The following is a 12,500-nucleotide window of genomic DNA, read 5'->3' on the forward strand; positions in this document are numbered from 1 at the left end:
TAGTTTTGCAGCCCACATTTTAAGTAGCTCTTTATATAATTCTATTCAGATTTCCCCCCAGTTATTCCAGTAATGTTCTTTTTTCAAAAAAGTATTTTATTGATTTTTTACAGAGAGGAAGGGAGAGGGATAGAGAGTTAGAAACATCGATGAGAGAGAAACATTGATCAGCTGCCTCCTGCACACCCCCTATCCGGGATGTGCCTGCAACCATGGTACATGCCCTTGACCAGAATCAAATCTGGGACCCTTCAATCCGCAGGCCGACGCTCTATATCCACTGAGCCAAACCAGTTAGGGCCAGTAATGTTCTTTATAACTATTTCTTGTTCAGTCCAACATCCAACCCAGGATTACATACTGCATTTAGTCTTTTTACCCTCCTTGAAATTAGAACTGTTCTAAAGCCTTTTTGTATTTCTTGACATATATTGTTTGAGTTCGTCTGTATTGTAGAATGTCCCTTAGTTTGGATTGTTGAATTGTTTTCTCATGCGTAGAGTCAGATGAATAATTTTAGATAAAAATGCTACATTGGTGATGCTTTTTCCTCCTCGCTGCACCCAGTATTGGTGGTGATAAGTTAGACCACTTAAGGCAATATCTTTCAGAATTCTCCATTGTAAAAATACCCTTTTCCTTGCTAAACAGTCATTTTGCAGATCCATTCTTGACCAGAGATCACCCTGGAAACTATGGAGTTGTCCAATAGAGGGTAGCAGAACACTGATGTTAAACCTTTAATGGTTTGGAAGGCCTACAAAAATAATACTGAAAGTGTTTAATATACCTTTAGAAATAAGATTTGCTTTATTTTCCATGTGTCATATAGGACATCTAAGAAAGATTTATTATAACAACCACTGGCTCTATATGAGAGTAAGAAAAGCTGGTAACCGTTATTTTGAGAAATCATTAAATTTCCTGATCAAATTAAATTTTATGGACTTACTACTATTTATTAACAAAGTTGTTTGACACAAATTTCCTATTTCACATTTAAAGCAAATGAATGGCAATTTTAAATACTGGATGGATGTTCAGGGAGACTGCTATTTCTATGATTTGTCACAAGAGGGCAGCACCATATCTGTCAACAAATAGGGAAGCACTTTTTCATAAATATAACATTCAAAAGTAATATATGCTTATTTTTTTAAAATATATTTTATTGATTTTTTACAGAGAGGAAGGGAGAGGGATAGAGAGTTAGAAACATCAATGAGAGAGAAAGATCGATCAGCTGCCTCCTGCACACTCCCTACTGGGGATGTGCCTGCAACCAAGGTACATGCCCTTGACCGGAATCAAACCTGGGACCCTTGAGTCCGCAGGCCGATGCTCTATCCACTGAGCCAAACCGGTTTGGGCTATGCTTATTACTTTTAAAACATACATTATAGAGCTATATAACATGACAAGTCAAAGTTCTCTAACTTTTTTTTTTATATTTTATTGATTTTTTTTTTTTTTTACAGAGAGGAAGGGAGAGGGATAGAGAGTTAGAAACATCAATGAGAGAGAAACATTGATCAGCCGCCTCCTGCAAGCCCCCCACTGGGGATGTGCCCGCAACCAAGGTACATGCCCTTGACCAGAACCGAACCCGGGACCCTTCAGTCTGCAGGCCGATGCTCCATCCACTGAGCCAAACTGGTCAGGGCATTCTCTAACTCTTTTGAAGAAAACTAAATAGCAATTTGGCAGGATTTTTTTTTTAACTTAAATTCTATTTAAATTTATCATAAGGAACTCTCATGTAGTGACTTGGAAGGCCTGAATTTTTTTTTAATTGATTAAGGTATTACAAATGTGTGGTTATCCCCCCATTGGCCCCCCCCCCTCACCCACCCAATCCTGCCCTCAACCTCTGTTGTCTGCGTCCATTGGTTATGCATATATACATGCATACAAGTCTCTTGGTTGATCTCTCCCCCTTACCCCCACCCTCCCCTACCTTCCCTCTGAGGTTTGAGCATCTGATCAATGTTTCTCTGTCTCTGGATCTGTTTTTGTTCATTGGTTTATGTTGTTCATTATAATCCACAAATGAGTGAGATCATGTGATATTTATCTTTCTCTGACTGACTTATTTCACTTAGCATAATGCTCTCCAGCTCCATCCATGCTGTTGCAAATGGTAGGAGTTTCTTCCTTTATACAGCAGTACAGTATTCCATTGTGTAGATGTACCAGAGTTTTTTAGTCTACTCATCTGCTGATGGACACTTAGGCTGATTCCAAATCTTAGCTATTGTAAATTGTGCTGCTATGGCCTGAATTGTAATTGACAACCAGATGCAAACGTAGTGTCTCGATTCAAGCATATCTTTACTCTCTTCATGTCATTCTGCCTTTTCTTTTTGTATGAAGTTAAGAGCATTACTACATCTTTAAGAAATGTGGGAAAGAACTAGTGATGACTGGGAAGAATTTGTAAGTATAAGCATATGGTAGCATTAGTACAAAGTTAGTCTTTTAGTTTTTTCTAATTATACTTTAATAGTTAAATTTTGGGTCTTTACCCCCCCCCCCCACACACACACACACTTGAAAAATGGGTAGCTTATTAACCAGGGGAATGAGGAAAAGTAGTATTTTTTATCCTTCCCTATCACATACCATCTGAGCCAGTTAGCTCAGACTTTCCTAAATGATTCACCTTTTGGAAAAGGCTAGTCATGGAAAGTTTGTGCCTAAAAAAATACTTTTCAGGAAGTTCTGAGTAAGTGAAAATGAACTTAAAATGTAATTTCTGCTGATAACACTTGAATTAACTACTGCTAATAGTGGGCATTTTCCTGTCAGGATTCCCTCTTATATATTAGAAGTGGTCTGTAATTTAAACCACTCCTACTTGAAGATATTTGATAGCTGGATCTCTTCTTATTGCTTGTTAAAAGGAGTTCTTTTAGGTGTACTATCAATGAAGAGTAATCTGCTAATTCAGCGGTTCTCAACCTGTGGGTCGCAACCCCTTTGGAGGTCGAACGACCCTTTCACAGGGGTCGCCTAAGACCATCCTGCATATCAGATATTTACATTACGATTCATAACAGTAGCAACATTACAGTTATGAAGTAGCAACGAAAATAATTTTATGGTTGGGTCACAACATGAGGAACTGTATTTAAAGGGCCAGAAGGTTGAGAACCACTATGCTAATACTACTTTATGTCAATTAGCAAAGACCCTGAGAGAAATACACCAGTTTATAGAACGTGTTTCCTAGTCAATATGAATAGGACTTTGACACTGGAAATTAACAGAGATACTCTCACGGCTATACTTTTTCCATGCTTCCTTTAATGGCACTTAACTCTAGATCATTTATTGTCATACTTGTTTTCATGGTTGGCTGCCCTGATAGACTGTGAGCCCCTTAAGGGCAGAGGCCATGTCTTTTTTTTATAGGTTCCACATCTACAGGGTTCTCTCTAGCATTGCTACTTAATCTCTGACTATTCTTGAAAAAACTAACTGAATCCCTGAAGATTTAATTTTTCTCAATCATAAAATGTAAATGTGTTAGCTGTTGCTGCGGAACTACTGTATAACAAGCCATCCCAAGACTCAGTGATATACACCAATAAGCATTTATTTTTTGCTAGTGTGTTTCTGGCTGACTGGGGCTCAGGTGATCTAGGCTTGGCTTCAAGCCACTGGTTGGCTCAGATCTGCAGCATGTGTCTTTCACCCACCTTGGACCAGCAGCTGCTTGAGGCATATTCTTTTTATGGCTAGAGATTGTCAAGGGGCTCATGAAACAACAGAAACATTTAAAGCTTCTGTTGCTGTCAAATCAGTTAGCATCTGACTGATTACTGAAACAAGTCATGTGTCCAAGATTAACATCAGTGGGGTGGGGAAGTAGGTTAAGAGGGAAGGAGTGAATATTTGCTCAATGATGGTTTAATCTATCATATACATTCTTTCTCTTAGTTTTGACTCTCGACTCTTACTGCTGAGAGGTTCGTTTGGGAGAGTTGAGAAGACACAAACCTCATAGAAAGTAGGTCCAGATTTTAGAGGACTTTGAAGGCAAGGTTCAGCAGCTTATGTTTGATTCTTGAGTAATACTGAGCCATCACAAGAACTTGAGTAGGGGACTGAGTTTTTTAAGTCACTCTTCAAGAGTAACTCCTCAGTCTTTCCCAGTGAAGATTCTTTTTTCTTTCCTTTTTTTCTTTTTCCCCAGTGAAGATTCTTAATATAAAACTCTCAAAATTATATATTCTGTGTCACTTTTGTGGGTGACACAGTACTGAGTGCAGGAGTGAGATGGCTCTTGATAAGAAAATTTGGTTCTGCTGCTAAGTTGCCTACAAGGAAGGAGAGAAGAGATAGAGACTTACATTCCTGCAAAGATGGAATTTATAGGATTCGCCTGTCATTATTCTTGGCCAGTCTTATTCTCGATGACCTGGTTGAACACCCATAGCACAATGACTATAATTTTCCACCCTCCTACAGATGGATTGGAATTTAAACAAAATTCCTCAGATGTTTTTGAATTGGCAAGCCTAGGCAGGCATTAGGCATTTCTCTTTCTTTATCTGAAATTTCAGGCACCATGAATATCCTTCTTTGCTCCTTATTTGATCATCAGTTTTATTGAGGGCAATTTTTGCAGATTTGAAAGTGGGTAGGATTCTCAACTATAATTTTCTTCCATTCCCAAATTAGTGCCAAATTAGCCAGCTTTAAGGGATCTTGTTTCATCTTTAGGTTCTGGGTGTAGAATAGGACCTTCTGCAGAGTATTTTCAAATTTTATACTGTTGCTTTTCTCTTGGAAATAAAACCAGTATTTTTCTCCCAAATATTTCATTTCCCATTCCAATTTTTACTAGGCCTTTAAAAATATATATATATTTTATTGATTTCAGAGAAGAAGGGAAAGGGAGAGAGAGAAACATCAATGATAAGAGAGAATCATTGATCAGCTGCCTCCCGCACACCCCCTACTGGGGATCAATCCCGCAACCCAGGCATGTTCCCTTGACCGGAATCGAATCTGGGACCCTTCAGTCTGCAAGCCAACACTCTATCCACTGAGCCAAACCAACTAGGGCTTTACTAGGCCTTTAAATGTGAGTCCTAATCTACATGTGAGGTGCAGTAGGAGAGCCTTTTTCAGCCTTCACATCAATAACCCACAAGGACTGTGATTCAGTAGTGACTACTGGAGTGTTTCATGCTGACAGAAGTAATGGAGGGGATTTTAGAGAGTTCAAGTTTATATGCATTGCTGTTTCATTTAGCATGGGAAAATGTTAAATGAATGTTAAATGTTAAATCTGTTGTAGTAAACTTGGACCATAAAGCTTAGCAGCCAGAACTTATTGAAAGCCCAGTGGATGTTTTTCCTTATCATTTATTCCCTTTATTTAGATTTGTTTCTGTCTTTTTAATTCTTTTGTAAACTTAATGTTTCCTTCCTTGGCACAGGGTGACTAAGGAGGTGGATGCTACATCTAAAGAGGCCAAATCCTTCCTCAAGCAAAATGAGAAAGAGAAACCACAGACTAATATCCCTTCGACTCTAGCGTCACTCCCTGCCGGGTCAGGGTGAGTATTCTAGTCCCAGGCCCAGGTATACCTGGCACATTGGAGAAGCTGTTTTCGGTATAAGGACCCACTGTCATGACTCCTTTCCTGAAAGGGAAGGAATTATGTTGCTGCTCTGCCTTTGCCGAAATATTTGCTAAATGGAAGATGCAAAGGAAAATTAGCCAAAGGTCTCTCTTGGATACCAGTCTGAAAAAAGTCCTGGTTTACAGTGTTGATCACAGGGCTGAACATGTAGTAAACGTTACATTAAAAAAAAAAAAAAATCTTACAAATAAAAATATCAGCAGTTCTTCAGAACATCTAATGAAGATTTGGGTCGTGTTCTCCAATCCTCTAAGGACCTCAAAGGAACATAAAAAGATGAAAGCTGATTTACAAATAATTCTATTAACACATTTTCAGGAACTTAATAGATTTTCTTCCTTCATATAATCTATATTACTTGAGTTATTTTTAGCTGAAGACTAGAATAGAAACCTTTCTCTTTGGAGAAAATAAAAACCTCTTTCTTCTTAACCTAGATGTAAGAAGTAAAGCCTCACAGTGATGTGAGAAACCAGGGCACTAGCCTACAGAGAAGTGAACATGGACCACCCCGTATAGGTAGCACTGACCACCTGCTGACTCCTGTGGGGAACTCTGTGTCCTTGAGATGTTTGGGGTAGAAAAGTCACCAATAGGGGCTTTTCTGACCCTTCTGTCAGAGTTTGCCGCTTCTTCCCTCCCCAGACATACTTATGTCATTGCTATGAATAGCAAAGTTGTTTTTTTACATTAAAAAAATAATTGGTTTTTCTATCAGATTATGAGCTTTTCTAGGACAGGCCTTTCTCATCTCTGCAGCCCTGGCTCCAAACAACGCTATGTTAGACGGGTGTGCTCACTAGGGTTACATTTACCCAGAAGCAAACCCTGAGATTGAGGTTTGAGTGCAAGTCTTTAATGTGAGAGGTGATTCCAGGAAGCCCCAGTAGGGAGGTGAGAAGGGGTGGGAAGGAAGCCAGCGCAGGGTGCATTATGCAGCAGGTTGCTGCTGGTGGTGGCTGGTATTCAGTCCTGCTAAGGAACTCAGGGAGATTGTGAAGAACATGGCCAGGGCGAAAAGGCTGGGATATTTATCCTCCAACTCCCATCAGTCCTCAGGCTGGGGGCTGCAGGGGCTGTAGTAAGGTGCTGCTCTCACGGTATGCCATGGTGGTAAGTGCGAGGACATGTGGCTGGGGCTCTGTCCACATCTGCGCCATGCTCTGTATCTGCTTCTGACTACAAGTGTTTCTCTCGCTGGACAAACTGGGTTGCAGAGGTCATGTAGTAGTTACACAGAAACCTAGGAAGCGAAAGGAGGGAGTGCTTGCTACCACAGTGGGAGTGATACAAACACCGACGAAGGCGGCTCTGGAAGGACCATGGTATGTGAACAGAGTTCTCCAGGCCTGGCCCTGAACTTTTTAAGCTGTGGTTTGCAATCATCATTTAAAAGAAATAAAATGGAATAAAAAATATTAGAGGACATCACATATTAAGAGTAAATATGTTTCATAACATTTTTATTTCAGTTATTGATGTGTTTATCACAAAATAAACTATTTTTAGTGAGGGTTGAGATTTTTTAAAAAGTGAGGCTGTGGGCTAAGCAACATGTTTTTAGCCTTATAATCATTATATTGTTTGAAAGGAATTCTCTTCAGACCGGTAGCTTTCAGACTTTATTGACTGCCACTCAAAGTAAGGAATACATTTTACAGTATACCCTAGTACACCCATAAATATAGGTATGTAAAAAAGTGAAATAGTATTTCCCTTTACTATATATGATGAACTCTGATTTTCTGCCTTACGTTATTATGTCAAGGATGTGTTATTTTTAAAAAATGTTATAACTCAATTGATTTTACAATCTACTACAACCTGAATTTTAAAAAATCCTGCTTTAGACTATATATGGAGTTAGCCTCTGCAGGCTTCTACTTGGGTTACCGATATTTATTAAGTAATGTCTCTTGCATTTATTAAAAGTGTTACTATGAATATTACCTCTGGATTAAGTACCAAATATATATAAAGGCAAAGGTTCTTCTAGCTTAGGTTTCTAGCATAGTTTCAACTAGCACAATTGTCACTTCTAGCCCCCTTGGGTATTTTTTTTTTTTTTTGTAAGAGAACATTTATTTGGGGGAGGGGGGGTGAAAAAAAAAGAGAACATTTATTTGGTAAATTATAGAGGTAGAAAAAGTAATTCCTAGAAGAAATGGGCTTAGCAAATAAGTTCTAGAGGTAAAGGAAGGGCCCTTGGAACTTGGGAGTGGGGAAGCTAATGGTAAAGTGCCTGGGGTGTGGGGCGGGGGAGAGAGGGGAAGGGGGAAGGGAAAGGGAAAGGGAAAGGCACAGGTGAGCTCCCAGGAGGGGAGCCCTCCTTGGGCATTTCTTTTTTTTTTTTTCTTTTTTAAATATATTTTTATCGATTTCAGAGAGAAAGGGAGAGGGAGAGAGAGATAGAAACACCAATGATGATAGAGAATCATTGATCAGCTGCCTCCTGCATGCCCCACACTGGGGATTGAGCCCACAAACCTGGGCATGTGCCCTTGACCGGAATCGAACCTGGGACCCTTCAGTCCATAGGCCGACGCTCTATCCGCTGAGCCAAACCGGCTAGGGCAGGGCATTTCTTAATATAATTCTTATTGATACTTAGAGAATCAGTATGTTTCAGAAAATACCCTGTTGCTATGATTATGAAGCTAACTAGAGAAGGGAGAAGTGGCAGCTTAACAAGGTCAACTTGTTTGTCACTAAGTCACTCACATGGAAAGATCACTGCATCCTGTAACCATGCCTTTCTTTCTGGGGATAACAGCCTTTCTAGGATAAGAAATCTGCTGGGGGGGGGGGGGGGGATGCAGAGATGAGATCTGTATTAGGGAGACCCAGCAGGAAACAGATGGTATCCTCATATTAGGATACTTTGAGGAGAGTTTAATAACTCACAAAGTGCTGAAAAACCACAGGGATAGGAATAGTGCGGTGTCTGTAGGGCTGGTAATAATGAGGCTCCATTACCACCCCTAGACCTGAAGGGGTAGGAGGGGGAGCAGGTTATGACAGACAGAGAGGGCCTCCTGACAGGAGCTGAGGCCTTCACTTGAGTGATGAGCCCTCTTAGGGGGTTCTGGGGGAATAAATACCCAGATCTCCCTTCTTCCATCTCTTGCCAAGATGCTCCAGTGACCACTGAGTCTTGTGAAAGAAAAGGTTATTCTGACACTTTTTTATTTTTATTTATTTATTTATTTATTTTTAAAATATATTTTATTGATTTTTTACAGAGAGGAAGGGAGAGGGACAGAGAGTCAGAAACATCGAGGAGAGAGAAACACCGATTAGCTGCCTCCTGCACACCCCCTACTGGGGATGTGCCCACAACCAAGGTACATGCCCTTGACCAGAACCAAACCCGGGACCATTCAGTCCCCAGGCCGATGCTCTATACACTGAGCCAAACTGATCAGGGCTATTCTGACACTTTTTTAAATGGTAAGGAAGACTTACTCAGGATTATTGCAGTGGATGTTAAGACTACCACAATATGGGAGAGAGAGAAGGCTCAACTTTGAAAAACAATAAAGACAGCTGAGGATTCATAGCCAAGGAGCAGAATGAGAGGGGGCGGGATCAGTGGGTAGAATATGACTAAGAGGAGACATCAGGGGTGGGGGGATTCTTGCTGAACCTACCTAACAGGATTCTTGCTGAAGGCAGGCTAGGAATTATATATCAAAGGTGGGAAATGAGGAATTCGATCAGATAATGAGAGTGATCAGATATTAAGAATGGGGGATTCTCTTCAAACTGACTTTGCAGGATTCTTGCTAAAACTGGGCTATGCAAGCCCAGCAAGGACAAGGCCCAAGACTGAAGCCTAGTAGAGAAGAGGGCTCACAGAAGCTTGACTAAGCATTGATCCAGAAGAAAGTCTTTTGCCCGTCCAGGACAGCATCTGGGGCAGAGAGCAGCATGGAGGAGGGCTTAAAGCAGTGGTTCTCAACTTGTGGTCTCGACCCCTTTGGGGGTAGACCAACCCTTTCACAGGGGTCACCTAAGACCATCGGAAAACACATATATAATTACATATTGTTTTTGTGATTAATCACTATGCTTTAATTATGTTCAATTTGTAACAATGAAATTGGGGGTTACCACAACATGAGGAACTGTGTTAAAGGGTCGCGGCATTAGGAAGGTTGAGACCACTGGCTTAAAGGGAATCAACTGATAAAATATCTTTCAGTAGATTAATGAACTACTTACTGACTCCCTTATAAAGGGGTAAAGTGAAATTTGATCAAAATCAGTTTTTTTAAAGTAATAATGAAACATAACAGATAGAAGGATATGTCTGCCTGAGTAAAAAAGCCCTCAGAGTAGTATATGAAAATGGGGACTCATTGAATTATGATGCAGTATACTTTGAATTTCTGAATAAATCTAGAAGATGACCCTCAAGGTTGGCCTGATTGTTTTTCTTACATTTCAAAAAGCTTCTACAGTTGTAATTGTGCTTGGGAAAAGACAGGATCAGGAAGAATTCAGCTGACCTGGGGTGTCTAAGTGGGCACATTTTATCAGTGCCAACATTAGTGTCTTCTGCAGGCTGCACATGCATGTTATGGAAAATCTTTTTAGGGAGAAAAATCTATAGGAATAAACTAATGTATTAAAAGAAAATTATTCTAATATTTTTTCCACAGACTTTTTATTTTAATTTTTGGAGTTGCTTCAGTTTATAGAAATTGTCCAGCAGAAACACTTTATTTATTTATTTTTCTTCTCTCTAAACAGATTTAAGCAATACAGGAAAACCAGAGCAGCAGAGTAAAACATCCTGTCCCACATCCTTTGCTAGCAAATAAGAACAAATTTACAGCAGCAAATGTTTGTAACTGAAAATGCATTTCCTCCACATGTTTAAAATAGCACACTGCTTAGGCTATAAAAAGCCGAAGTTTATGCTTTGGGAATGGAGTAAACCAAATACCCAATTTTAATTAGAGGCAGGAATTAGAGACAACAAAAAGCACTCTCTACATTTGGTAGTAGAAAGCACAATGCTCAGTGTCTAAATTCCTGTAGTTTTGTTACTTTAAGCTCGTGAGCACGCCTCCCTCTATCCCACCCCCACCCCCATCATCATTACCAGTACTGTTGGCCACTTACATCCAGCTTCTCCCAGCATTTGTGCATATCTGGCTGGTTAGCCTTCAACCTCACATTCGTTACTTAACCTTATTCTAGCACTGGGCTATTAGCCTCATTAAAGTTTGTACTCCGACAGTAGGCATTAACTTGTTTAATTAAGGGCTTATTATTTAGTTACCTCCTTATACAGGGGTAGACAAAAGTAGTTTGAGTTACCAGTCATCATTACCTAAAAGATAAATCATAAGCCCTGGCCTGTGTGGCTCATTTGGTTGGGCGTCTTCCTGTGCACCGAAAGGTTGCTGGTTAGATTCCCTGACAGGGCACAGGCTCCATCCCTGGTAAGGGGCATGCAGAAGGCAGCTGATCGATGTTTAGCTCTCACACCGATGTTTCTCTCTCTCTCTCCCTCCTTCTTTCCTCTCTTTCTAAAAATCAATAAACAATCATAAGTAAGGATATGAAATAATAAGGCAATGACAAATAATACAAATAATAAAATAATATGTAAATAATAATGCAAGAGTAAACTTTTGAATTCTCACAACTGTAAACCTACCTTTGCCCACTCCCGTAGATTGGGAATGATCTAAAAAAAAAAAAAAAAAAGGCTTTCTTGATGTCTTAAACAATCTTATGGGTGGTGTCAGTTTAGCATTATTTGCCCCAAAGATAGGAGAGAGAGGATTCTTTACAGTCATAGTAAAGATAGAAGACCCAGAACTTGGGAAGACAGGAAAAATGCCTGACTTTCTGAGGTTGGTCAGTACTCAGGCTGTTGACCAATCCAGTTCCCAGGAATCTTTAATTTGTGCAACAGAGTATTTCTGTACGAACAGTTAATCTGCTCTCTCCCAAACTCCCTGAACGTAAGTTAATATAACTTTGTTGGCTTTTTAACATTTTAAAAATTTTCAGTATGTATAGTCTTTTGATAGAGAGCATTGAACATTTAAAGTAACAAAAGTCTGATATTGCCACTATGTTAGGTAGAAATGTTTCTTCTTTTTTTTTTAATCTTCACCCCAGGATATTTTTTCCATTGCTTTTTAGAGAGTGTAAGGAAGGGGAAGAGAGAGAGAGAAACATGAATGTGAAAGAGACACATCAATTGGTTGCCTTCTGCATGAGCCCTGACCAGTACCAGGGATCGAACCTGCAACTCAGGTACGTGCCCTTGACTGGGAATCGAACCCGAGACCCTTCAGTGTGCAGGCCGATGCTCTAATCGCTGAGCCATACTGGCCAGGGCAAATGTTTCTAACTTTTTTTAAAAAAGATGTTTTTATTGATATTTAGAGAGAGAGGAAGGGAGAGGGATAGAGATAGAAACATTGATGAGAGAGAAACATTATCGATTGGCTGCTTCCTGCACACCCTCTACTGGGGATCCAGTCTGAAACTTCAAGTATGTACCTTGATCGGGAATCTAACCAGTGACCTCTTGGTTTATGGGTCGATGCTCAACCACTGAGCCACACCAGCCGGGCTGTTTCTAATATTTGATCAGACTCTCTTGTTATGTGATCAATCAGACCTCTGACCTATGTTAATTTATGTTTTTAGACTCTTTTAGTTTTAAAGGAATTGCTTTCATGTTGAGAGGAGCATTTCAAAGCAAATATATTTCACATGATTTTACAAACAAGGAAGAAAAGACCCCTAAATTATTCAAAGCAAATGTATTTACATCAACAACAACAAAAAGATATATATATATATATATATATA

General features: G+C 39.7%; 1 protein-coding gene across 1 annotated transcript in view; it reads left to right on the forward strand.

Annotated features, from left to right (window-relative positions):
• CFDP1 (craniofacial development protein 1) overlaps window positions 1-12,500 on the forward strand; it is a 99,425-nt gene that overhangs the window by 19,677 nt on the left and 67,248 nt on the right. The window contains exon 5 of the mRNA XM_005862610.2: window positions 5,451-5,570. Coding sequence (XP_005862672.2) covers window positions 5,451-5,570 — 120 coding nt within the window. The remainder of the gene's footprint in view (window positions 1-5,450; window positions 5,571-12,500) is intronic.

The sequence above is a fragment of the Myotis brandtii genome, unplaced genomic scaffold (assembly GCF_000412655.1).
Source record: "Myotis brandtii unplaced genomic scaffold, ASM41265v1 scaffold165, whole genome shotgun sequence".
NCBI lineage: Eukaryota > Metazoa > Chordata > Mammalia > Chiroptera > Vespertilionidae > Myotis > Myotis brandtii.